Source organism: Hevea brasiliensis, unplaced genomic scaffold, assembly GCF_030052815.1.
Source record: "Hevea brasiliensis isolate MT/VB/25A 57/8 unplaced genomic scaffold, ASM3005281v1 Scaf88, whole genome shotgun sequence".
In the NCBI taxonomy this organism is placed as follows: Eukaryota; Viridiplantae; Streptophyta; class Magnoliopsida; order Malpighiales; family Euphorbiaceae; genus Hevea; species Hevea brasiliensis.
The window spans coordinates 99,566-126,847 of record NW_026615308.1 but is presented as its reverse complement, the minus strand read 5'-3'; the positions used below and the strand labels follow the sequence as shown (position 1 = coordinate 126,847).

Below are 27,282 nucleotides of genomic sequence, written 5' to 3'. Positions count from 1 at the left end.
CCTTATAATTATAGACTTTATGATCGAATTATGTAAATCTTATATATTGTGTGATTATATAATAATGTATGCTTTAAATTTACATACTTATTATAACACGCATAAATAAAAGCTTCAAAGCCTCAAGTCCTATTGCTATTATCGATCTATCTCACCGTAGCTTTGTTTGCATCACCGTCAGTGTCCTGGTACTCCGACTTGCTCTATCGCTGCCAAAATCACAGTTATGGCCCTTGGAAGCTAGCTCTCTCTCTCTAACTTCACTATTTCTGCTACTTCCTCAATCTGCGTTCAAGCTTGGTCCCACTCGACCTTCCACCATCTTCATTTTTCTTCTTCCACCAAATCAATTTTAACTTCTTCGAGTTTTTTTTTTTTTTTCACAAATTTGGTGGATGTGATAAACACTTAATAATTTAAATTAAAAATTTTAAAATCTTAGATTTTTTTTAATTGAATTGAGCGTTTTTTCATAGTATTATACTCATGTGCCTTTCCATGTATTAGTATGATAGAAATATGTAGAGTGATCTAACTCTATCATAAAAATTCAACAACAATATCAAGAATTTGAGTGTAAAGATATTAAACTCAAACTACATCATAGTTATTTTAATCCATACAATACATCACACAACCATATAGTATCTAGATGGATTTTTTAAAAAACAAAATAAAATTTAAATTTAAGACTTCATCTAAATTGAAAAGTGAACTTACCACGCTGATTAAGTTGAGAGTATTATTAGTCAGCCATCATCTTTGGACGTCTCTTGGGTATCACATTCAAATGTACAAGTTTTTTCACACTCATTCCAATCTTTTCTCTCATATCTAAGATCTTAGGGGTTGAATCCTTATCAAGTTCCCAATCAAAACAGTGAATTAAAGATGCTAGACTAAGGAGAAGTACTCGTTGTGCCAATAACATACATATACAAATCCTCCGCCCTAATCCAAATGGAATCAACTCAAAATTTTGCCCCTTGTAGTCAATGTTTGAACCTAAAAACCTCTCAGTCTTAAAGGTCAAAGGATCTTCACAAGAATCTGGGTCTCTTCCTATTGCCCAAGCATTCACAAAAACTTGAGTATCTTTGGCTATATGGTACCCCATGAAATTTGTATCTTGCATTGTTTTTCTTGGAACGAGTAAAGGAACTGAGGGATGTAACCGAAGTTCTTCCTTTACAACAGCTTGCAAATATGGCAATTTCTCCATGTCACTCTCTTCAACATTTCTATTCTGTCCAACAACTTCATTGAGTTCTTCTTTAACCTTTCTCATGGCTTCAGGTTTACGAAGTAACTCTGCCATAGCCCATTCTGTTGCTGCACTTGTAGTCTCTGACCCAGCAAAAAACATTTCCTTTAAACATCAAACACACAAACAATTAGTTAATTAATTATGTAATCTAAAATGCATTTAATTAATCAAGTAAATGCTTACCAATATGATTATAATGATTCTTTCATATGGGATCTTCTCATGCCAATCTTTACCATCACCTTCAAATTCCAACAAAGTGTCTAGGAAGTCCTTATTATTCTTCTCCTCATTCCCTAATTTGTATTCCTCAAGCCTCTCTTTCACAAACCCTTCAACAATCTTCAAAGCTCTTGCCATATCTCTCGACATGTTCCTCCTTAACCCCTGTGGATCAAACCATTTCAAGAATGGTAGAAAATCTGCTACATTTGGCGTCCCTGCCCACATTGCAGCCATTCCTGTGGCTTGAAAAAATTCATACCCTTCTTTGCACTGTGAATCCAAAAGGTCTCTTGAGAGCATGAGGTTACCAATTACGTTGAATGCCATTAGAAAGAGATAGTGGGGTAAATTCACTACCCCTGACTCTCCCCTTGCATTTGCAGCTACTGTATCATCTTCAATATTCCTATTGAAACAATTTTATGTAACACCCCAAAAATTTTAAATTTTATTATTTTATGAGTAATATTGATATTTTAATTTTATTTAAATTTTAAGAAATTATTTGAGATTTTTCGGATTTTAAAAATCGGGTTCGATTTTCCGAAAATATAAACTTTGATGATTTTTAAAAATTAATTTAAAGACCACGTGGCAAAACTAAAAATATATTTGGAGTCTACAAATTTTTCTGAGTTTTCTGAAATTTTTTCGGAATTTTTGGACCTCGTTTTCGGTCCCAAGGCAGAGTAAAAATTCAAAATTTTGTATTCTAAATCGAACCGGCCGAATCGAACCGGACCGGATCGGACCGGTCGAATCGGACCGGTCTTCTTCTTTTTCTTCCTCCTCCCCGCGCGCGTCCGACCTCCCTCCCCTTCTCTCTCTTTTTCTCTCTCCTCCCTTCTCCCCTTGCCGCGCCGCCGCCTCCCCTGCCACCCCAGCTCGCCGGCGCACCGCCCCACCGCTCCCCCACGGCCGGCCGACGCCCCAGGCGGCCGAAAAACGTGCGCGAACGCCTCCTTTACGTGTGCGTGTCCTTTCGACTTCCCGGCCAAAATCCAGCCGATCCGGCCACCAATCGGACCGGGTCTTGTGTCTAAACTCATCTACTCGTCGAGAGCTTTCCATAGACACCAAGAACACCGAAATCCATCGAGCGGTTTGTCCAATTTTTGCCCGAGAAGTTTTAGCCCATTTTGATTTTCGGGCTAGATTTCTATAAACCGTGAACCCTACGAAAACCGAGTACGGGCGCTCCACTCGTCGAGAGCTTCACGGCAACATAAATTTGAATTTTTCCGACACCGTTTTTCGGTGGGTCCCGCGGACCTTCGCAGTATTTTTTCGAGTATTAAATGAGCTTAGAAAATTCTGAAAAATTTATGTACTAACCCCCGTGTTGTGGGCTTTGTGTAGGTATCCTCAATTCGCGAAAATTCGACAGTTGTCCGGGTTTGTGAATTTTCGGCCAGACAGACCCGTTACTGGAAAAGTCTTCGAATTGGACCGAGGTTTTGGCTACCCCCTCATTGTCAGACGTCCCGAGCGTCTCTCCGAAGTCGGAATCGGCAAAGGTAAACCCGAACCTTGTTTTTTCGTAATTTTCTAGTGCTTAAATAGGATTAAAAATTCATAAAATATTCGTGGTAGCTCAGAAAATTATGATTCTTTTGCAATAGCCTAGTAATATTGCTAAGGACATGGGGAAAAGTTTTAGAATTTTAGAGCTTATTTGAGCGATTTTGCAAAAATGATCAATTATAAGGACTAAATTGAAATTTTGCATATTGTGATGGGTGGTGATTTGATGGGCGGGAGGCTGTGTGATGTGATTGAGTTGTGGATATATGGATTGTGAATATAGAAGTGTGTTTTGGCCCTTTGCGGGTTGGGTAGGTCCTAGGTATAGGGAGACTCTGCGGATTTTCGTACGACTTAGGGCGTGTTGGTCTTTTCTTGACTTGTATTGAGTCATTTGTATTAAATAATTGTAATGTAATTGTCAGGTGAGCCGAGACAGCCTTCTTCCTCCGCCCAGCCGCCATAGTGACCGCTTTCAAGTCTGTGAGTAAAATATTAATTTTAATTGTAATTTCGATATTATTATATGTTTAAGCATGCCCATGCATCACTTATATGCATATATCTATGTAGATAAATCCTAGGCACGATTTATGTTGCATTCATAACTGTGAAAGTGCCATGTATGTTGTTGTGGTAATTTGGAGCAGTGTGCGTGCGTTGGCGTGCGTGTGATGTGGTGTGGACTATGGATAGGACGGGTAGTCACGGCTTGAGTTCTTCGCTGGGACCCGATCCTTCAGGGGTAGTCACGGCTTGAGTTCTTCGCTGGGACCCCGATTTGGTTTATTAAGCGAAAGTCCGGCTTGAGTTCTTCGCTGGCACCAGGTTGGATTTAAGAGAGCTGTATAGGGGATCAGCTCCCATATATTATGATTGATATTATTGGGTGTGTGAGTGCTCCAAATTACCTTTTTGATGTTATGATGTGAAATTATTGCTGGTGTTGCATTTCACTCTACAGGGTGCATTAGTTTTAGATAGTTATAGAGATTATGGTTAAAATTGATATTTTACTCTCTGAGTCGAACGCTCACTCCTGTTCAATATTTTTCCAGGCCACAGGAGGATATTTTTTGAAGTTAACCTGCTTTTCTCCCTCGCAGGTCATTTTCTCATGTTTGTGTAATTTTATAAACTTCTAGAATTTTCGCATGTGTTAGAAATATTTAAATGATTCGGGTCTGTAATATAAATTGTTATGTGGACCTGTAAAATTATTATATGCATGTTTGATGGACTGGATGAGGGAGCTGAGCTCCCATTTATCTTTATGTTGATATGAGTATGTGGAGGGTGAGCTGAGCTCCCCAATTGATGATATATTTTGTTTACAGGTCGGGTGAGTCAAAAACTCCCCGTTGAAAGGTCCACTTTATGGCCGGACTCTGTCCGGTTGGTTTCTTGAAATTGGGCCCAAATGGGCCTTAGAGTTGGGCTAATGAATAGTTAGGCTTACTACGGGCCTCGGGGGCTTTAGGCTGGCCCAGGTCCTAGTGCCGGTCCGGCCCATAGGTTGGGTCGTGACATTTTATATATATGAATTGCTATGATATAATTAATAAATTCAATAAAAACCACAACATCAACAACAATGATATAGCATATGCAATATTTGAATTTAATTTCTTCATTTAATTATATGTTAAATCGATATACTAATTTCTAACATGATATCTAACTTGAATTGAAGATATTGTGAAAGACTTGTTATTAATCAATTGACACAAGCTGATTTCAACATTTAATTATATGTTAGACCTTCTCACTAATCTCTAATACTATTTCCTAATACACATAATGAAGAGTGTAAAATTTACCTTAATACCATATTAAAAGTTCAAACTTAATTTCAAGCATTTAAGTTAGGGATTTTTAAAGTTCTGTTTATTTCACGAACAACATTTTTCTGTAAAATAATTTTTATATTTTTTGTTGTTTGGGAATAAAAAAATAAAAATTATTTAATTATATATTAAATTGACATACTAATCTCTAATATAATCTCTGAACTCAAATTAAAAATATTGTGAAAGACTCATTATTAATTGATTGACACAAGCTAATTTCAACATTTAATTATATGTTAAATCGTCCGAGTAATCTCTAATACCATTTCCTAATAGGCATAATAAAGAGCGTAGAATTTACTTTAAAACCATATTAAAAATTCAAACTCAATTTCAAGTGTTTAAATTAGAGATTTTTAAAGCTGTATTTTCGAAAAGTGCTTTTCTGAAAAATATTTTTCATATTTTTTTATTGTTTGAGAATAAAAAAAATTTGTTTGAGAATAAAAAAAATAAAACACTGTAAGAAAATCATTTTCTCGAAAAATGCTCTTCAAACTTGGAAATAACTTCTTGTTTCAAGATTAAGAAGTCATTTTCCTCACTGCTTCGTTTTTTTTTTTCATCAGAATGATCAATTAATATCTTTAGTTATTTTTTTCTTTTCACTTAGTGTTCTTCACTGTTTTTCACTAATGATTTTATTACTATGTTTAATGTCATAGAAAATAATTCATTTTTTCATAAAACACTTTCCCCTAAAAACAGATTATTTTGTGAGTCAAACGAGTCTAATTCTTTTTTTTTTTTTTTCAAGCGATTTTCAGAAGTAGTTGATCTTTATAATTAACATCAATAAATTTTATTTATTATGCAATCTTAAATTGTTGAGCTAAACAAGAAAGGACAAAAACTCTTCATGATTGAGCGACCCAAATCAGAGGTCATAATTAAGAAGGCAATATTTAGACTAAACAAAGGTCTAACAAGTTCAGGCTCAATTATATCGAGTTATAAGACTATAAGTTGATACAAGAATACGATATCTGTAAGATAAGATTCAAGAATCAGCGTTACCTTATCATCTGGTCGATGCACTTCCGCCGAATGGAGGCTGTATCATTGATTCGCTTGACGGTCATCATTTCCACCGAACAAAGACGCCTAACCGTGCGCCAGTAGGGGCTAAACCGGCCAACAGCAAGTGACCCATCTCGATAGTTATGACAAGTGAATACATCAAGAGGCTTGCGGTCACAGAAGCTGGCGTCATGATTCTTGAGCAACTGTGCCGCTGCCTTCGCTGACTGGATCACTACTGTGTCCATGGATCCTAGTCTTAGCCTGAGAACAGGTCCATACTTCAACTTAAGCTCCTGTAGAGCTCGGTGTGGCTCAGTTCCAAGATCGAAAATATTGCCTATGATTGGCCATCCTGGAGGCCCTGGAGGCAGTTTCTTGGTTCTACGTCCCAAATTTTTCCCTTTGAGGCATAGAATCATAGCTATGGCCAAGAAAAGGCCTGAGCAAACAAGAAAACTGCAGATGGACTCCATTTTTTTCTCGAGTTGTGAGACAGCTTAGTGTTGGCCGCTGCTCTTTTATAGTATTGTTATATCTTCTATAATAAATCAATAATTGTGTAGGCACACGTCGCAACAATGCAAATTATTGCCTCTTTCTTCTTGGGCCTAAGCGGACGTTTGTTAGCGCCCGGAAAAATCAGTTATAATTGAAAAATTAGATTGAATGAGTAAAAATTTGTTATAAATTATTTTTTTATAAGAAAATAGAAATCTTAACTTATCAAGAAGTTAAAAAATATACTAATTAAGTAAATAAAATTTCAATACTTCTTACAAATTTAAAGTTCTTAAATTGAGTTATTTCAATTAAATAAGATTAAAAATATATTAAAAATATTTATAATATGATTATCTAATAAAAAATTTTAATTCAGTTTAATTAATTTATCGGTTTAGGCTTTTTTTTTTTAATTTTTGTATTCTTATTCGTGCTTTCTATAAGTTTTAAAATTTATACATTGTATTTTATAAAAATTCACAAAATTAACAAAACATAGGTAATAAATTAGATAAATTAATTGATTATTTTTTATTAAATTAACAAAACACCAAGCTAAAAAGGAAAAATTATTATCTACACTCGATTTACTATTAACCCATGATATAAATATATAAGATTTATATATTTAATAAGTGAATCTGACCATAAATAAAATGACAAGCTAATCATAGAATAATAATTAAGTTATAATAGGTCTCATAAAATTCAGTTTTATCCATATATTAAAAATATATTTTTTTCAAATAATAACTACTATTTTATGTTTAATTATTATTTCATAATTGATTTGTAATCTCATATTAAATGCTTACATAAAATCACAGTTGTATTATGTAACATCTCCTTAAATTTATCATAAACTGAGTGTAAATAAGAAAGACCATATCTTAACAAGTTTTAAAAATTGGCTCTAATAAAGTATTTTAACAAAAAGTTTGTATTAAGTGACATTCAAATATTTTTAAGCCGGCGACATATGGAAATCGAAAAATGGGACAAAAGAAAGAGATCAAAAGCCTAGAAGTTACAATTGAATATTGTGACCTCTCAAGTACTCAAACATACTTTATTAGGTGAGTACCAAAAAAAAAAAATTCACAGAAACTGCACGACCAATAAAAAAAAATTACGAACATTTGGTTCAAATCGAACTGAACTAAATTAAATTGTCAAAATCGAATTAATTGAATTACTATATTTTAAAAATCAAATCAGGTTGAAATGCACAAAAAATCGAACCATTGTAATTTAGTTTAGTTCGAATCGATTGATTTTTTAGTTTTAATTGATTTTTTATTTAGACTTGATTTTTAAGTTATTGGTATGTGTCTAAGATAAGAGTTGCATAGATGAGAATGTTAAGGTGGATGAGTGGCCATACTAAACTAGATAAAGTCAGTAATGAGAGTATTAGAGAAAAGGTAGGAGTGGTGCCAATTGAGGATAAGTTGAGAGAAGGGAGATTGAGATGGTTTGGACATGTGAAGCGTAAACATACGGATGCTCCAGTTAGACAAGTAGAGCACATTAGGTTAGAGGATACAAAAAAAAGAAAGAGGTAGACCTAAACTGACTTGGAGGAGAGTAGTATAACATAACCTAGAAGTATTACACATTCTCGAGAATTTAACCCAAAATCATTTAGACTGGAGAAAGAAAATCCATATAGCTGACCCCAAATTTTTGGGATAAAGGTTTGGTTGAGTTGAATTGATTTTGACCTTGATTTGAACATAATAACTATTAATCAAGGAAATTAAACAATTTATATATATAAAAATACATATAATACAAAAATTTCTTATAAAAATAAAGTAATTTAAAAATTAATAACGTAATTCAATTTAATTTAGTTCGATTCAATCAATTTTTTCTCTTTAAAATTAAACTGAATCGAAATAACTGATCAAACCAAATTGAATTAACTTAAAATTGAACCAAATTAACTAATTAAGGCGATTCGATTCAATTTATTTTGTTCAAATCAAATAGTGCACAGCCCTAAAAATGATTATATTTTGTTAATAATTACCAATAAAATTTTAATTATTGTATGGAAACTTAAAAAACGAATAAAAATAATGAAATAAATATATATTAATTAAATTTTGATTTAATTTTAGTTAAATATTAAATTTTTAAATACTCTATTTTCACCTACTCTATCACCGGCCGGATTCAAAATCCTTGAAAAAAAAAAAAAGTTTTGAGACGCAATATGATCACATAGGATTAATCGTGCTTATTACTTTTAGCTAGAAAATTAGGTATATTTCGTTTTAAGATATTTTATAACTTGATTATTAAAATGTCAAAAATTATCATTTATTTTTTTATTTTTAAGATAAAAAATTAATTTTTTTAAATTAATAAAATAATTATTTTATTAAAATTAATTATTATTTTAATTTTATTAAAAATTTATAATTTTAACAATTGTATTTAATTTTTTTTTTATTAATTCACAATCACACATGAGGTCCTACCTTAACCACACCACAATCACCAACACCTTTCAATTTTTATTTTAATACTCACAATGAATCAAATAAAACTTTTACATATTATAAGTGTGAAAATAAAATCTGAGTAAATATATATTAGTTGAAAAATAGATTTGAATATTTTGTTTGGGAAAAACTGGATATTATATGATTCTTTTAGTGAAAAAAAAAGTTTACAAGAGCGGAGATTCTTTTAATTTTAAAAAGTGTTTGGTTTAACTTACATATAAATAAAAAGTCATAAGTACATTAATGTTTGATCAGATTTATAAATTATAAAAAAATTATTTAAAATAAGTTAAAAGTCATGAATAAGTTAACATTATTTATAACTTATCTATTTATTTTAAAATTATATAACTTATCAAGCCAAAACTGGTTTGTCGTGGCCTGTAAGTCTTTTTAAAACTTTTTATTTTTCTTTCTATGGATCATTTTAAATTATTAATTAATTATTATTTAAAAAATACTTAATAAGTTGGGGAAAAACAAACTATTCCTATGAAAATTTAATCTCTACCGAATATTGACCAAGTCCAAAGCGAATGGGAACATGGGAAGTTTACATCCCAATTCTCAAATTGCAGCTTTATGACCCAAACTCCATCTGTGACCTTTTCCATAAAGCATATCGAAACTTGTTCGGAATGTTTGGCCCATAAACTCTGTAACGTTATCGGAAATTAGTCTCAATTGATGAACACTTAATTTGCATTTTGTTTATTAAATAATCTTATATAATAAAAATATTAGAAATAGCATCAACATTTAACAAAACACAGCAATTGGAGGGTTATGAAGAAAACCACATAGCATAAAAATCAAACTATCTTAATTGAATTACTATATTTTAAAAATTAAATCGAATTAAAATGTATAAAAATCAAACTATCTTAATTCGATTTGATTCAAATTGATCGGTTTTTGAGTTGTGATTGATTATTTATTTAGACTTAATATTCAAGTTATTTGATCTGATTTTAATCTTGATTTGAATCTAATAACCATTAATCAATAAAATTAAATAATTTATATATATATAAATACATATAATACATAAATTCTTTATAAAATTAAAGTAATTTAAAAATTAATAAAACAATTCAGTTTAATTTGATATAATCAATTTTTTATATTTAAAATCGAATCAAATCGAAATAATTAAAATTCTTAAAATCTAAAACTGAAATAACCAAATTATCTTAAAAATGAATCAAATTATTAAATTATGATTGTTCGATTCAATTTATTCAATCAAACCGAATAATAATCACCTCTAAATATTTTTGTTAATAATTATCAATAAAATTTTACTATATGCAAACTTTAAACCAAAGATAAAAATGAATAAAATAAAATCATCTTAATTCGGCTTGATTCAAATCGATCAGTTTTTAGTTATAATTAATTTTTTATTTACACTTAATATTCAAGTTATTTGGTATAATTTTAATCTTGATTTGAATTTAATAATCATTAATTAATGATATTAAATAATTTATATATATATATATATATATATATATATAATACATCAATTTCCTATAAAATAAAAGTAATTTAAAAATTAATAAAATAATTCGATTTGATTTATCATAATGATTTTTTTTATTCAAAATCGAACCAAATCGAATAATCAAAATTTTTAAAATATAAAACTGAACCAGTCAAATTACCTTAAAAATGAATAAAATTATTAAATTAGAATTATTTCATTCTATCAAATCAAATAGAAGTGCAAAATTTACAGTTCATTTACTAAAAAATATCGATAAGAATCTAATCTAATAATTTGAATACTGAGATAATATTATTAAAATTAAGATTTTTTAATAAAATTAAAAAAAAAGCTTTTTATCATTGAGCCTAATTTAATCATTGAGTTCTCTTGTACTATGATTGAGAACTTTGATAGAGAGGAAAGAAAATAGAAGAGGGAAAATAGGAAAGAAAAATAAAAATAATGTAAAAGTAATTTTTCTTCACTTGTGGGGATATTAGGGAGGAAAATAAAAAAGGGAAATAGTTTTTTAAATAGTAAAATATATATTTTATTTTTTTATTTAAAATTAAAATAAATAATTATAAAAATAAAAAATTAATTTTATGATTTTTTATCCATTTTTTCTTTAAAATGAAGAAAAAATAAATATTAAAAAATAAATATATTTATTTTTCTTTATAATTTTCCTTGCTCCCTTGTTTATTTATTTTTTTTTCAATCCAATGATAGCCTTAAAAACGCAGCTTCTTAGAATTTGATTGGGAAAAAAAAATTAAATAAGTCTAGTGGTAAATAAATTATAAAATTAAATTTTGAACTGAATAAGAAAATATTTTTTTAATTAAAAAATTAAAATATTATTTTTTAATATTTTAATAATAAAATATTACAAATAATAATTTTAATATTACATAATTTTTTATTTTATAATATTTTTTTAATTAAAAATAATAAATAAAAAATATTTTATTTATAAAAAAAATAATGTTTTTGTCTGCCAAAGATTTATTTCACTTTAGTTAGTTAGAAGGTTCCTCACAGCTTAATTTTGTACTTGCAACCACGGAAAATGGCACCGCCCGTCCACCACCTTCGAGAAACTGGGAAATCATATCCGCTGCCGACTGGTATGCCTGGTCGGCTAGACCTACTCATACAGGTGAAAATGGGGCCACTCTTCCTAACGAACAATTTCACTATAATAATGTCATCTCCGTCTCTGCAAATTTAGTTTCATTTTGCTGGAAAATGGACTGGAAATTCAGTTCCCGTCATACAGTAGAGAGCATGTTTATCAGCAATTTGATCTCTCGTGATGAAACCCAAGAAATTCAAAAGAAATGGACCGATACTATGAATTCTCTTAATCAGAAAATCCAAGCCATCATCAGAATTCCATCTATCAGATTAAGGTTATTTCGTATTGGGAAGCAGCTGGAATGGGAGAAGATGGTCATGGATGGTTCAATTCAAAACACTAGACGCCTCCACCTGGTGAGCACAACGCATCTACGGCCTTGGCAGATTGTTGATGAAATGATTTCAGTGATTTATCGCTACTTTTACAGGAAATACGTGCCTTCACCGTATACCCAGATCGAGAATTGCATGAATGAGTTCTTCTCAATGATCCCAAAAGAGAACAAATGTTATTTAGAGGTAATTCGGCTGTCCTTTCTTCCAGAACTGTTGGTCTCGCTTTATTTGTCCCCATATCAAGTGGACAAAGTCTTTGCTTTCGGAATGATTATGCATATTCTGAAGTTGAGTAGAATAGCATTGGCGAAAGATTGGCGTAACGAATGTGCATGTTTGGTGTTAGAGTTTTGTAAGTTGCTCAGAAGGGTGTCTCATGAGGATTCCCTGTATCTCTCTTGCCGGAGTGCTCTTGGGTTGTTGCTGAAAAACATGGATATTGCTAGTTGGTTGTTGTATGGGGAGGATACCAAGGGAGCCAGCTGTTTGATGAAGGAGATTTTCTCTTTTGTTGGTGAGCTGGGGAATAGATTGTGTGAAGATTTGGCTTCCAGTACAGAATCTCCCTGGAGTTCGGGGCCCTTTTTTGGTGATGTTTGTGACTTTAAGGCTTTTTTGCTCCCTTTGTTTATTGTCATTAAGAGAGGTCCTAGTTCTGATCCCATTCTCAACAGGGATTATGTGGACGCCTTTGGGTTTCTTTATGCTACATTTAGTAAATTGCTGAGAAAGATGGATGAATGCCTTCTTAAGATGCAGAGCTGTTTTCCTTTAAACACAACATGGGAAGATGTTACAGTCTGGAATGGATGGTTTCAGCATCTCGCCATTTTGGAAGAATTGCACAAAATCAGTGAACTTTATGACGTCGCTGAAGAAGAATTGTGGATGTCTTTACGGCAGAGAGAGTTTTCACTATGTGTGCTGCTTGTTAAATATTTGAAGCCAACAGATGATATTAAGTGGCTTCTAGAGCATAAGAATGATTATGGCTTTGAATTTAGGAGGCAATTGGCCAGGCAGATGATTCCCAAGGCAAATGAAGATTTCCAAAGATCGCTCAAGATAGTAATTGACAAGTTCCTCAACATGGGAGCTCATGTTGAAGGCCATCAGGTGCTGCCTAATGATTTGTTTTCACAACTCAGGGTACAAGAAGAGAGTGCAGCAGGACTGAAGAGTTACAGCACACGTTATTTGACGGAGAAGTGGTTTCTCTCAATGTGCCAGGCTATATTCAATCCACAAAATGCCCTTTTTATTGCATGTCCAAATGATCCTGCACGACTCTATCCTAATCCTGGTAAGCTTTCCGCTGAATGTAATGCATGTTTCCTTCAACAGGATCTTATTGCTGTGTGTCGTGATCTTTTCCTGATAGAAACGATTTGTTATCCCCTATCTTGCATTAATAAAGCGTCAGTATTCCCAGCTTATTTAGAATTTGCTGACACCATAAGATTTATATTTATAGCATTGGTCCCCTGAAATTGTGAGAGATAATCATGCTGTGACATAATTAGAAATAAAGTTTACAGACAAATTAAAAGCTTAATGTTGAATAGGAAAAAAGTGAAGTTTCATTCATAATATTGAAATAGAGTTATGATAGAAATGAATGCTTTTTAAATTGAAGGTCTGGGTTATGTATGTGATTCTCTCCTCTGATATTTCTTTATTCCTTTATGTAGTTGACATACAATTATGTTTTTGGTTCAATAAATATGATCAGAATTGCACATTTTTTATTCCTACAGAAAGGATTTAGTACTCATACACTTCTAATATATGCAGCAATTAAGCTGGAGAACTTGCACCTTGAGTATTTCCGGTTAGCTGGTAAGCTGATAGCATTAGCTTTGATTCATCAAGTGCGAGTAGGTGTTGTCTTTGATCATGTTTTTTTCTTACAATTGGCTGGAAAGAGTATTTCATTAGAAGATATACGGGATGCAGATCCATGCTTGTATAGTAACTGCAAGCAGATAATGGAGATGGTTTCCAAACCCATTGTTTCTGATGCTTTAGAACTGAGGTTTATTGGGGGTGCAGAGTACAAAAGGAGCGCAGAACTTTGCCCTGATGGAAAGAGCATAGTTGTGAATGGCAAAAATTGGAAAATATTTGCTGATCTTATCATTCAACATCACTTTGTTACATCTATCTCTAAACAGGTTTCTTATTTTGCTCAAGGTCTTGCTGATGTTTTTGGTAACAAATGCCTCCAGAAATTCTTTTTCCATTGTTTAGATCTTGAAGATCTTGATTGGATGATGCAAGGAATCGAAAGCAGTGTTTCTCCTCATGATTTGAAGGCAAATGCAGCAAGCTATAGATATTATGTAAGTGATTCTCTTCCTGTTTGCTTATGCTATGAGCTTGCAGAATTTTTCTCATATCAACTCTGTTTGAAATTATCTCTAAACTAAAGTCTACTTTTCCTTTATGCTTTCTTCTGTTATATTACAGCTTACAAGTAGTTTAAAGATTTTCTTCTAACAATTTTTGGACAATCAATCTGAATATTTGGCAGAGTGACAGAAGGAGACATGTTATTACAAATTGGGAAAAGGGTAGGCTTTTGGGACGCGGGTCATTTGGATCAGTGTATGAAGGATATGCAGCCGGGGGTTTCTTTTTTGCTGTGAAGGAAGTTCAATTGCATGATCAAGGAAATCAAGAAAATCAAGCAAAGCAATGTATTTACCAAATAGAGCAGGAGATTGCTTTATTAAGCCAATTCAATCATCCAAACATTGTTCAATATTATGGAACAGACAAGGATGAAACAAAGCTTTATATTTTTCTAGAGCTTGTAAGTAATGGCTCTCTTACAGAAATTTACAGCAGGTATCATCTTAAGGATTCCCAAGTGGCTGCTTACACTAGACAGATACTACATGGCTTGAAGTACCTCCATGAGCACAACGTAATTCATAGGGACATCAAATGTGCAAATATATTGGTGAATGTTGGAGGAACTGTGAAACTTGCAGATTTTGGATTGGCAAAAGTGACTGAGTTTAATAATCTCATAAAATCCTGCAAGGGAACGCCATGTTGGATGGCCCCGGAGGTTGTCAACCTGAAAAGAACAGGAGGGTATGGGCTTCCAGCAGACATATGGAGTCTCGGATGCACTGTGTTGGAAATGTTAATTCGGAAACCTCCATACTCTCATTTGGAACCTGCACAGGTTTTGTACAAGATTGGAAGGGGTGAGCCACCTCCTGTTCCTGATTTTCTGTCAGGATTATCACAGGATTTTATCCTGCAATGCCTGCAAGTTAATCCAGACGATCGTCCCACTGCTGCTCAGCTCTTGGACCATCCATTTGTTAAGAGGTCATCTCATGCCTAATTAGGCTTTACAAATATCTCGGTAATTGTGGTGGTTTTCCCCACTTCAGCCACTTATGCCATTATAAAATGGAAAAATTCTTGCCCATCACCAATACATCACAGACATAAGACATAGATATATAGTCGTATCAACATGTAAAATAGGTAGATTTTACATACTTGTGTCTTAAATTCATGATAGACTAACCAGAGAACAAAACAATCCTTAAAAATATTACCATTTTTTTTTCTTACATTGGATATTCTTAGAAGGAAAAGACAATGCTAGGAGCATTTGTAACATTTATAAATTTACTTCCAACAACCTTTTTTTTTTTCAAACAACCATTTTTTTACCCTGTTCAATGTTTGCTAATAACATATTCTTAGCAATTTAATTTCAATTTTTCAATACAACGTACCTTAATATACATATTTTATTGACTATTAATAGGATTAAAAAAAATTACTATAATTATTTATCCCAAGAGAAGTTATATTTTTTATATAATTGATTCGGATTAAGACTCAAATTCATATCTTATAACCCAGAAAATGATTGCGGTACTATGATATCTGACCTTGTGAAATTCATGATACCTTCAATCATTGAATTCTTAGTCCAGTAGTTCATAAAATCTAATTTCCTCTACATATATCACTGTGTGTGTTTCTACATTGGCTACAGCTTTACTGCCTTTGTTGTAAACTGATTTGCAGTGTAAGGGCAACTCCAAGGAAAAAAAATCAACAAAAGTAGTATGGCAGTAAGCTTGTAAGTAAATATATAATTTAATTTACATATTGATCTCAGAAAAATTAAATAGTAATATCAAACACATCCTTATATTGAGGGCCAATAAAAGCGCAACCCAACATTAAGAAATTAAACTTCATAAAAAATATCACACATTTGCACGCTCCAATACAAGCACAAACACACATATAGGCATCACAAAAGAAGGTGATGCCAATTTTTTGTGCATTATTTCTGTAGGGAAAGTTTTGCCTCCTCCAAGAGTATTACACTAAATTAATGGGTGAATATCATATGTACCCTCACTCGCATTCATATGAGGTTTATTCTTCTTAATTCACGGAAGACTCACATTTTTGTGATGAGAGAGCACTGCATCCAATGTATACAATAATCTAACTTATTTTGGGTCTACCTTGGAAAGGCTAGCCTCACGAGCAGCAGTAAGCTTGACAATAAGTTTGTCCCTAGGTGGCCAGCTTTCTTGGATTATTGGGATATTAGAAAATTCCTGCATCCAAGCTATTAACAGTGGGAACTTTTCCTGGTCTATTAGTTTTGCACCAATCATCTCTTCATAAATTTCAAGATAATAAGCAGGCCACCCCAATGCAAGATCTACTAGTCCAATTTTCTCTCCTCCAAAGAATTTCTTTCCCCTTAATTCTTCTTCTAAATATTTCAAGTTTTGCAGATAAGTGTTGCTTCTAGTTGTTCTTTCCCTTCTGTCAAAAGAACACCAAATCTTATTGACTGTAACACCTGCATCAAGAAAACAATAAAGAATGCAAGAAATGCATTATTTTCACTTTAATTGTATATTAATTAATGATGAGAGCTAATTACAGTTACCTTATCTTCACCAAATCTGACCCAAAACCGAGCCATGGCTTTCTGATAAGGATCTTCAGCCAACAAAGGAGTTTGCTTCCATGTCTCGTCCAAGTATTCAAGAATGACAGGAGATTCACGGACGGGTTTTCCATTGTGCACAAGCATAGGAATCTTCTTGTGGACAGGGTTATGTTTCACAAGTGAAGGGCTCTTGTTGGAGAGGTCTTCGTATATTGCTTCATGCTCGATACCCTTCAGTTTTAGCGCACAAACCACCCTTAATGAATATGGACTTGACCATGTCCTAAAAAGCTTCACTTCTTCTTCCATGGCAGATTTGATATCACTAACTACTACCTAGCCAGCTAATTCAGTGATCCAGTCCTTTCTTTATAATCAATTCTCTGGACTGATTCAGCTTCACTTTTCTTTACTCAAAAATTTTGTAAAAGTTTATATATAACAATAATAAAATAAAAATTAGGAAAAATAGACCGGTTTAATTCATCCCAAATAGGGAGAGATTTGCCCAATTCTTGTATATAGCACAAATGCCTATTTCAAACAAATGTGGGACACCCTCATGTGGAGGCATTAACATTTGGAATATGAAGTTTGTAGGCAAATACAAGTGATTCAAAGCAGAAAAAAAATTCTAATACTACATAAAAAAAATAGACCAAATCCAACTGTACTTCAAAAGTTAGGAGGAGGTTTCCCTAATATATTTTATAAACGACTTAGCAGATTTCTTGTTCAAATTGGAATCTAGTCTTAAAAAAAGAAAAAAAAGATAGATATAAAACTATTGGATCATGCTTCTTGTTTTTATATTTAAAAAAAAATTCAGGGTGCAGTCCACTAATTGGTATTTTTCTTTCACTTCTTTTCTCTTCACGTTGATTTTTAGGATGAAATAAAATAAAATATATGAATAAATGAAACTTCCTTTTAATATGACTTCTCTATTGATCATTATGCCGGCAACTACCCTTATTTTAATTATATTTCTATTTTTTTATTTTTTATTTCATATTTTTGACCATTTCCTGAGTTATATATTAAAGATTAAAATATTTTAATATTTTTATAATGTTAATTATGTTTTTAAATTATACATTTTAATTAGATATTGAGAGAGAAAAATATTAATCGTTGAGATTATTTATATTTTAAATTTAATATTTTAAAAAATTTTATTTCCAAATGATGAGCCTTTGCTGAACAATTTTAATTTATGTTGGCAACAGTGTCACGGCTAGGCGCATTTTTCTTTTTTTCTGAGGGCTTTAAATGATATATATTTTTTAGTAAAAATAAATAAAATATATTTTAGTGGATATGTTGAATGACATTTAATAAAAAAAGTTAAAATAAAATTTATTAAATTAATTTGATGGAGGTTAGCTGATTTAAAAATTCCTAATTATGTGTGGACATTATATTGATATTCATCCACATACCTACTAATTTTATTTAAATTAAATTAAAATGTCTATGTATTTTATAAAATTAAATTTTTTAATCATTCTGTCAAAAGAAAATATTAATAAATTTATTTTAATATTAAATATTTATACTGTTTAATCCTTATAATTTTAACTATTCAAACTACTTAATTAATCCATTTGACCAAGGTTAAAACAATTTGAATGATTTTTTTGATAGAAATTTAATAAAAGAATTAAATAGTTTGATTTATGAAATAAGGGATGTTTTAATTGAGTTTTAAAAAATAGAAACTAAATAATTAATTTTGATAAATTATAAGGATTTAATAACAATTTATCCTCATAAAAATTTTAAAATAATTAAATAACTTTTTAAACTATTTTTTAATATACAATCTCAAACGGACGCTTACACTTTAATTTGTAAATCCAAAGAGTACATGGGCAAGAAAGCCCAATCCAAGCCCAATACGATAGATAACATTAATTTGCACACTCCAACATTGGCAAATTAAGATAGGGATCATGGAACGAGGGATAACTCAATTTTATGAACATTTTATAAAAATTATTAAATTTTAACTTTGTTTATAAAATTTATTAAATTTTAATTTAATTTCATAAAAGTAATTATAATTGAAAATTAAAAATTTTCAGATTAATCTGCTAACTTATAAATTTTTTTACAAGTAAAATTATATTATTTTATTAGTTTCTTAAAAAAAACAAAACAGAATGTGTAAAATGCTTCTAGCTACATCTTGTCATTATACTCCTCATTTTCTTCCGTTTCTTCTTCACAAGCAACCACTAGTTAGATAATTTTATTTATAAAATAATTATCAAATAATAGATTAACCTGAAAATTTTTAATTTTCGGTTATAGTGATTTTTATAAAATCAAATTAAAATTTTATAAATTTTATAAAAAATTAAAATTTAATAACTTTTATGAAAATACTTGTAAAATTGAATGACTGCGTATAGTAATTTTTCTAAATAAGATGGTGTTGTTGGCTTTGTTTTGTTTTTATATGTGGTAAGTGAAAGCTTGGAGCTTCCTTTATTTAAAGTCCTCTTTGCAAGGACATCCTCACGAATGGCAGCAAACTTGGCAATTGTCTCGGGGTGGCCAATTGTCTTGGATGATTTGAGAATTCCTGAATCCTTTGTTGCAATAGTGGGAATTTTTCTTGGTCTATGAGTTTTAGACCAATTACGTCCTCAAATATACCCAAGCAATAAGCAAGCCATCCCAATGCAAGATCCACTAACCCAATTTTCTCTCCTCCAAAGAATTTCTTTCCTTTTAGCTCCTTTTCTAAATATTGCAAGTTCTCCATTGCTTTTGGTATTTCTTCCTCTTGCTTTTTTCCTTGCTTCAACAAAATACCATATGCTATTGATTGGAACACCTGCATCAACAAGAATATTTAGATTGAACTACTTTTCGTCTTTAGATTATATTAAATTTAATGTATATATCTCTTGATTTTTTAAAATGATTTAATCCTTATATTTTAACTCTATTAAATTGAAAATTCTTTTATTTAATTTTGGGGAGGAGTATAAGAAAATATAGTGGTTTCGCGTTTTGGTATATAAGGGATCATGATTTAAGTTTTGTTAATTTGATACCCTTTGCCCTTTTTTTTTTTATTAGTAAACGTGGTCTAAATCTTTAGTTACTATTAAATAATGCTGACGTGGCAATACATATAAACGATATGTCAGAGCCACGTGTTCGTCATTTAAGCAATAATGAGCACCACACAAACACTCCATCAGCATCATTTTACGGTAACTAACGTTTTAGATCATATTTGCTAAAGGAGAAAAATATAGAGTATTAAATTAATAAAAATTAAACAACAATCCCTCATATATTAAAACACGAAATCACATTGTATTTTTTTTATATTTTTTTCCTTTTATGCCAATTTTCTATTAACTGTGAGAAAATATCAAAAATACCCTTAAAGGTAATTTCATTTTTTTTGTCTCTGTATTATGTTAAAGTAACACATATGTGCCTTCATTTTTCAAAAATTAATGGTTTTAGTCCCTATTTTTTTGACTTCATGAAATTGAAAGGAAAATACATTGTTTTCAAATATGTTCCAAGAAACTTTCAATTTGATGAAATTACATGAATTAAACCATTAATTTTTGAAAATTTAAAGATATTTATGTTAATTTAAATATAATTCAAGAATAAAAAATTAATTTACCAAAAGATAATTTCTCTAGAGGAAAAAAATGCTAAAAAAGCAACTAATAAGCAATAATACCTTATCATCACCAAAATTAGCCCAAAAGCGAGCCTTGGCTCGCTCATAAGGATCTTGAGGCAACAACGGAAATTGTTTCCATGTCTCGTCCGCATATTCAAGAATAACAAGAGATTCACAGATGGGTTTTCCATTGTGCAGAAGCACAGGAAACTTCTTATGAACAGAGTTCTATTGCAGAAGCAAAGGACTCTTGCTGGAGAGATCTTCAAACACTGTATCAAACTCAACTCCCTTCAGTTTTAGTGCCCATATCACTCTTAAAGCGAATGAACTTGACCATGTCCTAAAAACCTTTACTTCTTCTTCTGCCATAGCCAATTTTTTTTGTCATCTCCAATGAGTCTGCCATTTATATACAAATTTTTGGCTCCATTCTTCTGCTATTCTCTGTACTTGGTCTTTATTTCATTTTAAAAAAATTAATTTTTTTAACCCACAATAATAGTTTTATTAAAATTTCATCCCCAACCCGCTTGTTTTTCCTTTTTGGATAGTGACTCAATTTTACCAAGGAAAATTTTTTGGTAATATAAAAAAATTCTAAAAAAAATTGTTAATATTTATTTGAATATTTAACATCTTATATGTCACGACCCAACCTATGGGCTGGACCGACACTAGGACCTAGGCCAGCCTAAAGCCCCCGAGGCCTGTAGTAAGATTAACTGTTCCTCAACCTAATCCTAAGGCCCATTTGGGCCCAATTTCAAGAATTCAACATCGTTCAACGGGGAGTTTTTGACTCACCCGACCTGTAAATACAATATATAATAAATTGGGGAGCTCAGCTCACCCTCCACATGCTCATAATATCAAAAGTCCAATGGGAGCTCAGCTCCCTCATCCAATCCAGTCATACATACAGTTAATAATTTTACAGGTCCAACATAACTTTTATAATACAGGCCCAAAATAAAAATAAGTACTTCTAGCACATGCGGAGTCTAAAATTTAACTTAATTGTACAAAGTACATTAAATACTATCAATGAACCTGCGGAGAAGAAGAGCAGGTTAGTCACAACAAATAATCCTTCTGTAACCTGGAAAAATAGATGAACAGGAGTGAGCGTTCTACTCAGAGAATAAAATACCAATTTTAATCATAATCTCTATAGCTATCTAAAGCTAATGCACCATGTGGAGTGATATGCAACATCCTCATAATTTTCATACAATTCATATCATAACAGCAAAAAGGCAATTTGGAGCACTCACACACCCAACACTGTCAAACAATACATATATGGGAGCTGATCTTCTATATAGCCCTCTTAATCCAACCTCTGCCAGCGAGTGTCTCTCAACGCTTAATAAACCAAATGCGGGGTCCCAGCGAGTGTCTCTCAAGTCGTGTCTACCCTGAAGGACCGGATCCCAGCGAGTGTCTCTCAAGCCGTGTCTAGCCGTCCTGTCCATATCCAATACCATACCACACACACGCCACGCACACACACTGCTCCAAATTACCACAAACAACATCCATGGCACTTCAACAATTATGAATGCAATATAAAACGTGCCTAGTGTTTAACTACATAGATACATATTTATAAGTGATGCATGGGCATACTTGAACATATAATAATATCGAAATTACAATTAAAATTAATATTTTACTCACAGACTTAAATTGAGGTCACTGTGGCAGCTAGGCGGAGGAGGAAGGCTGTCCCGGCTCACCTGATAATTTTATTATAATTATTTAATACATTTGACTCAATACAAACTAAGAAAAAATCAAAGATGTCCTAAGTCGTGCCGAAAATCCGACAGAGTCTCCCCTATACCTAGGACCTACCCAACCTGCAAAAGGGCTTAAAACGCACTTCTATATCCACAAACCACACATCCACAACTCAATCACATCACATAGCCCCTCCTGGGCCCATCCAAACAGTCAACAATCACAATATGAAAAAATTACAGTTTAGTCCTTATAATTAACCCTTTTGCAAAAACTACCCAAATGAGCTCTAAAAATTCTAAAACTTTGCCCCACGGTCCTTAGCAATATTACTAAGCTAATGCAAAAGGAATTTTAATTTTCTAAGCTACCACGAATATTCTATGGATTTTTAATCCAATTCAAGTACTAGATAATTAAGAAAAAGTAAGGTTCGGGTTTACCTATGCCGATTCTGACCCCGAAAACGTGTTCGGGACATTTGGCAATGGTGGGATAGCCAAAATCTCGACCCAATTCTGAGACTTTTTCGGTAGCCTGTCTGCCTCGTCCGAAATTTACAGACCCGGGCAACCGTTGAATTTCCGCGAATTGAAGGTACCTACATGAAGCCCACAACACAGGGGTTATTACATAATTTTTACAGAATTTTCTAAGCTCATTTAGTGCTCGAAAAAACACTACGAAGTTTCGCGGGACCTACCGAAAAACGGTGTCGGAAAATTTTGAAATTGGTATTGCCGCAAAGCTCTCGATGAGTGGAGCACTCCGGTACTCTCAGTTTTCTCCTGGGGTTCACGGTTTGCGAGAAATTTAGCCCAAAAATCGAAATGGGCTAAAACTTTCCGGACAAAAATTGGGCAAACCGCTAGATGCATTTTGGTGTTCATGGTGTCTATGGAAAGCTCTCGAGGTGTAAATGAGTTTTGACACAAGACCCGATCCGATTGATGGTCGGATAGGCCGGAATCAGCCCGAGAAGACGAAACAACGCGCGCGGGCAGGGGGGACTTCGCGCGACTTTTTCGGCCGCCTAGAGCATCGGCCGGCGACGGGGAGGTGGCCTGGAGGTGCGCCGGCGTGTGGGGGAGGCTGGGGCAGTGGCTGGCCGGCGAGGGGTGGAGGAAGGAGAGAGAAAACAGGAGAGAGAGAGAGAGAGAGAGAGAGAGAGAGAGAGAGAGAGAGAGGGAGAGAGGAAGAAGAGGAAGAGGTCCAATTCGACTAGATCCGGTCGATCGATCCGATTCAGGATACAAAATTTTAAATTTTTACTCTGCCTTGAGACCGAAAACGAGGTCCAAAAATTCTAAAAAAAATTTTTAGAATCCAAATATATTTTTAGTTTTGCCACGTGGTCTTTAAATTAATTTTTAAAAATCATCAAAGTTTTATATTTTCGAAAAATCAAACCCGATTTTTAAAATCCGAAAAATTTCAAATAATCTCCTAAAATTAAAATAAAATAAAATATAAATGATTACCCATAAAATAATAAATTTAAAAATTAGGGGTGTTACATTATATTACTGATATTATAAATATTTGATCATTGGTTTAATAGATTAATGATAATAAAATAAATTATTAATATTTTTCTTTTTTTATGACAAAAAAAAAAGCTTTTTAAGTGCAAGTCTTTGTTTTCTAATGTCAATGTCTGCTATTAGAAGGTTTCATCATTCCTGATTTAATCCAAGTTACAGGGAGACCTATCACTTAATCATAGTCAATCTCAACTTGTCGAAAGTATGGACAACTTATAGTCGATTCACTCATCTCCATCAAGCAAAGACAATATTAAGTCTTTAATATTAGGATGGAAAATCAAACTGAAATTAAATGTATCTAATATCAAAGGCTTACCATTAAGCCACTACACTCTGCCAGTAACTATTAAATTTTTTTCATTATTTATTATTATTATTCAAATTTTGTTAACTATCCTCGCTTTAATCTTTAATATAAGCAGCAAATCTTTCATTTTGGGGGAGAACCAAGAAAAACGAAAAGTTGAAGGACTATATCATATTTACACCATCACAAATTAATTTTTTTCTTTTTTCAGTACGTACACAAGGGATGACGAACGTTTACTCCAAAGTGCGGTCTTGATTTCTACTTTGGCGGCTTTGCATGAAAATCGAAGTCTTTAGTTAGTTGACTACAATAGGCTGAAAGCCCACTTAAATTAAGCTCATTTAGGAAACACGAAGTACCCATATAAATTAATATATATTAATTTGTCATCTAATATTGATAAAAATTTAGAAAAAAAAAATCTAATATTGATAAAATTACTATTAGTTAATAATCTATTATGTTTTATTTCATATTTTTTTAACCATTTCCTCTTATGAGTTATATATAATACAGGTTAAAAATATTGTAATATTTTTATAATGTTAATTACGTTTTTAAAATATATATATTAATTAGATATTGAGAGAGTAAAATTATAATAGGTGAGAATATTTATATTTTAAATATAATATTTTTAAAAATTTTATTTCCAAATGAAGAGCCTTCGTTGATTTTTTTGGCAACAGTATCAGAGGTAGGTGAATTTTTCTCTTAAATGAGTCATTACGTAATCATTCAATCTGTCAATATAAATAGGGTACATCTAATAACGAGTTTAATTTATATTATATTAAATATTTATACTGAGATATATATAAAATTAATTAAAATATATATATATATAATATAAATTTACATTTAAAAATTTAATGTAATGATAGATATAATCAATTCTAATATGAATTCAAATTTTTTATAAACACATTTATTTAAATATAATTTAATTATAAAAACTCTATCTTAAAAAAAATTATAAAACTCTCAACTCAACTCACCTAAGTCTTTATTCTTTTATGAGTTAACGCATAAAATAATTAACGCATTTATTAAAAAATAATTTATAAGTATATTTATTATTAAAATAATTAAAAATAATATTAAATAAGATTTATTATTAAATTTTAAAAATTAAATAAAAATAATATAATAAAATATTTGATCAAATTAATTTATATGTACAAAGCTTATAAATGCTAAAATAAAAAATCAAATCCTCCAACTTATTATTTTTAATTTATATATTTAATTTATAAATTTAAAAATTATTATAAATAAACAAATCAACATATTTTTAAAACTTAAAAGCGCCCTCTTTCCTAAACGTTACTCCCAATCTAAGTGTGGAATATCACATAAATAAAAAAAAATACTAAAAAATATATGCTTTTTTTTTTAAATAAATAAAAGACACACAAGCACACATAGGATAAGAAAGGTACACACCCATTGACTCTAAAGAAGGTGATGTTGTTGGCTTTATCTTGTGTATTATTGGTGACAAATGAAAACTTGGACCATCCTTTATTTAAGTCCTTGTGCAAGGGCAGCCTCACGACTGGCATCAAACTTGGCGATAAGTTCGTCGCGAGGTGGCCAATTTTCTTGAATGATTGGGGCAGTTGAGAATTCTTGAATCCATTGTAGCAATAGTGGGAATTTTTCTTGGTCTATGAGTTTTAGACCAATTACTTCCTCAATTATACCCAAATAATAAGCAAGCCATCCCAATGCAAGATCCACTAACCCAATTTTCTCTCCTCCAAAGAATTTCTTTCCTTTTAGCTCCTCTTCTAAATGCTGCAAGATCTCCATTGCTCTAGGTATTTCTTCCTCTCGCTCTTTTCCTTGCTTGAACAGAATACCATATACAATTGATTGAAAGACCTGCATCAACAGAAATTTTTAGTTTCAATTAGGGGTGAGCAATCGGTTCAAACCGAACCGAACCGAACCGAATTAAATTATCAAAACCGAACTGCTAATTTTAGAAACTTAGTGAAAAAATCAAACCGAACCGCTTTAATTCGGTTCTTAAACCGATCAGTTTGATTTTTGATTGATTTTTTAATTTAGACTTGATTTTCAAGTTATTTGGTCTAATTTTAACTTTGGTTTGAACCTAATAACCATTAATCAATGAAATTAAATAATTAATATATATAAAATTAAATATAATTCATAAATTTTCCATAAAAATAAATTAATTCAAAAATCGATTCGGTTCGATTTAATTCGATTTGACTATATAAATCACTATTCGGTTCGGTTCTGTTTTTTTCTTCAAAACCGACGAAATAAATCAAATTTTTATAAATTAAAACCAACCGATTAACTTTTAAATTGAACCGAATTGAATCGGTTCGGTTATTCGGTTTGAACTGTATTTGTGCCAGCCCTTTGAACCGTATTGTGCTCAGCCCTAGTTTCAATCACTTTTAAGTTCTTGGGTTTTGTCAAAATTAATATATATATACCCCTAATTTTAAAGAATTAATAATTTTATCTTTATATTTTGACTCTATTAAATTGATTGTACATTAAGGATAACAACGGGTAAGATATCTATAAAAATCATCAAAGCCTAAACTCTCAATACCTGAACCTATTTCAAATCCAATTAAAATTTATCATTAATTAATTAAATTCATCCTAAATCTAATTATTATTATTATCTAAAAAATCCTCAAACCTATTTAATTTTACATTTTTTAATTAATAATCTAAATAAAAAAAATCAATAATTTATATTTAAAAGTTTAGAGAAAAAAAAAAATTTAACCTTAAAGATAACTTCTAACTTCGAGGAAAAAAAGGCTAAAAGAAAAAGCAACTAATACTCATCAAAGTAGGAAGCAATAATACCTTATCATCACCAAACTTAGCCCAAAAGCGAGCCTTGGCTCTCTCATGAGGATCTTGAGGCAACAATGGAAATTGTTTCCATCTCTCATCCACATATTCAAGAATGACAAGAGATTCACAGATGGGTTTTCCATTGTGCAGAAGCACAGGAACCTTCTTATGAACAGGGTTGTATTGCAGAAGCAAAGGACTCTTGTTGGAGAGATCTTCATACACTGTATCAAACTCAACCCCCTTCAGCTTTAGTGCCCATATCACTCTTAAAGGAAATGGACTTGACCATGTCCTGAAAACCTTTACTTCTTCTTCTGCCATAGCT

The 27,282-nt window shown here is 31.6% G+C and overlaps 3 protein-coding genes and 2 pseudogenes across 6 annotated transcripts; 1 reads left to right on the top strand and 4 right to left on the bottom strand.

The window, feature by feature from the left end:
- Positions 1-745: 745 nt before the first annotated feature.
- Positions 746-6,385, bottom strand: LOC131177786 (iridoid oxidase-like). Its single transcript, XM_058142884.1, has 3 exons — positions 5,884-6,385; positions 1,451-1,898; positions 746-1,369 (listed from the first exon to the last, which is right to left on the bottom strand). Exons 1-3 carry the CDS (start codon positions 6,360-6,362, stop codon positions 746-748), a joined length of 1,551 nt encoding a protein of 516 aa, XP_057998867.1. The 5' UTR covers positions 6,363-6,385.
- Positions 6,386-11,427: 5,042 nt separating this feature from the next.
- On the top strand, positions 11,428-15,473 carry LOC110646440 (E3 ubiquitin-protein ligase UPL5). Of its 2 annotated transcripts, XM_058142883.1 has the most exons (4): positions 11,709-11,895; positions 11,970-13,180; positions 13,672-14,219; positions 14,411-15,473. In XM_058142883.1, the coding sequence occupies exons 1-4, from the start codon at positions 11,861-11,863 to the stop codon at positions 15,236-15,238; spliced, it is 2,622 nt and encodes an 873-aa protein (XP_057998866.1). In that variant the 5' UTR covers positions 11,709-11,860; the 3' UTR covers positions 15,239-15,473. The 2 variants fall into 2 exon arrangements, with proteins under 2 accessions (XP_057998865.1, XP_057998866.1); XM_058142882.1 differs by having other exon boundaries at positions 11,428-13,180.
- Positions 15,474-16,376: 903 nt separating this feature from the next.
- On the bottom strand, positions 16,377-17,377 carry LOC131169180 (probable glutathione S-transferase; annotated as a pseudogene).
- A 1,823-nt stretch (positions 17,378-19,200) lies between these two features.
- Positions 19,201-21,168, bottom strand: LOC110646436 (probable glutathione S-transferase; annotated as a pseudogene).
- Positions 21,169-21,323: 155 nt separating this feature from the next.
- On the bottom strand, positions 21,324-27,282 carry LOC131177785 (probable glutathione S-transferase). 3 transcript variants are annotated; one of them, XR_009147079.1, is made up of 3 exons: positions 26,964-27,282; positions 25,545-25,985; positions 21,324-21,597 (listed from the first exon to the last, which is right to left on the bottom strand). XR_009147079.1 is itself a non-coding variant. In XM_058142880.1 (2 exons), the coding sequence occupies exons 1-2, from the start codon at positions 27,276-27,278 to the stop codon at positions 25,623-25,625; spliced, it is 678 nt and encodes a 225-aa protein (XP_057998863.1). In that variant the 5' UTR covers positions 27,279-27,282; the 3' UTR covers positions 25,469-25,622. The 3 variants fall into 3 exon arrangements, 1 of the variants encoding a protein (XP_057998863.1); XR_009147080.1 differs by lacking the exon at positions 21,324-21,597 and adding an exon at positions 22,223-22,237; XM_058142880.1 differs by lacking the exon at positions 21,324-21,597 and having other exon boundaries at positions 25,469-25,985.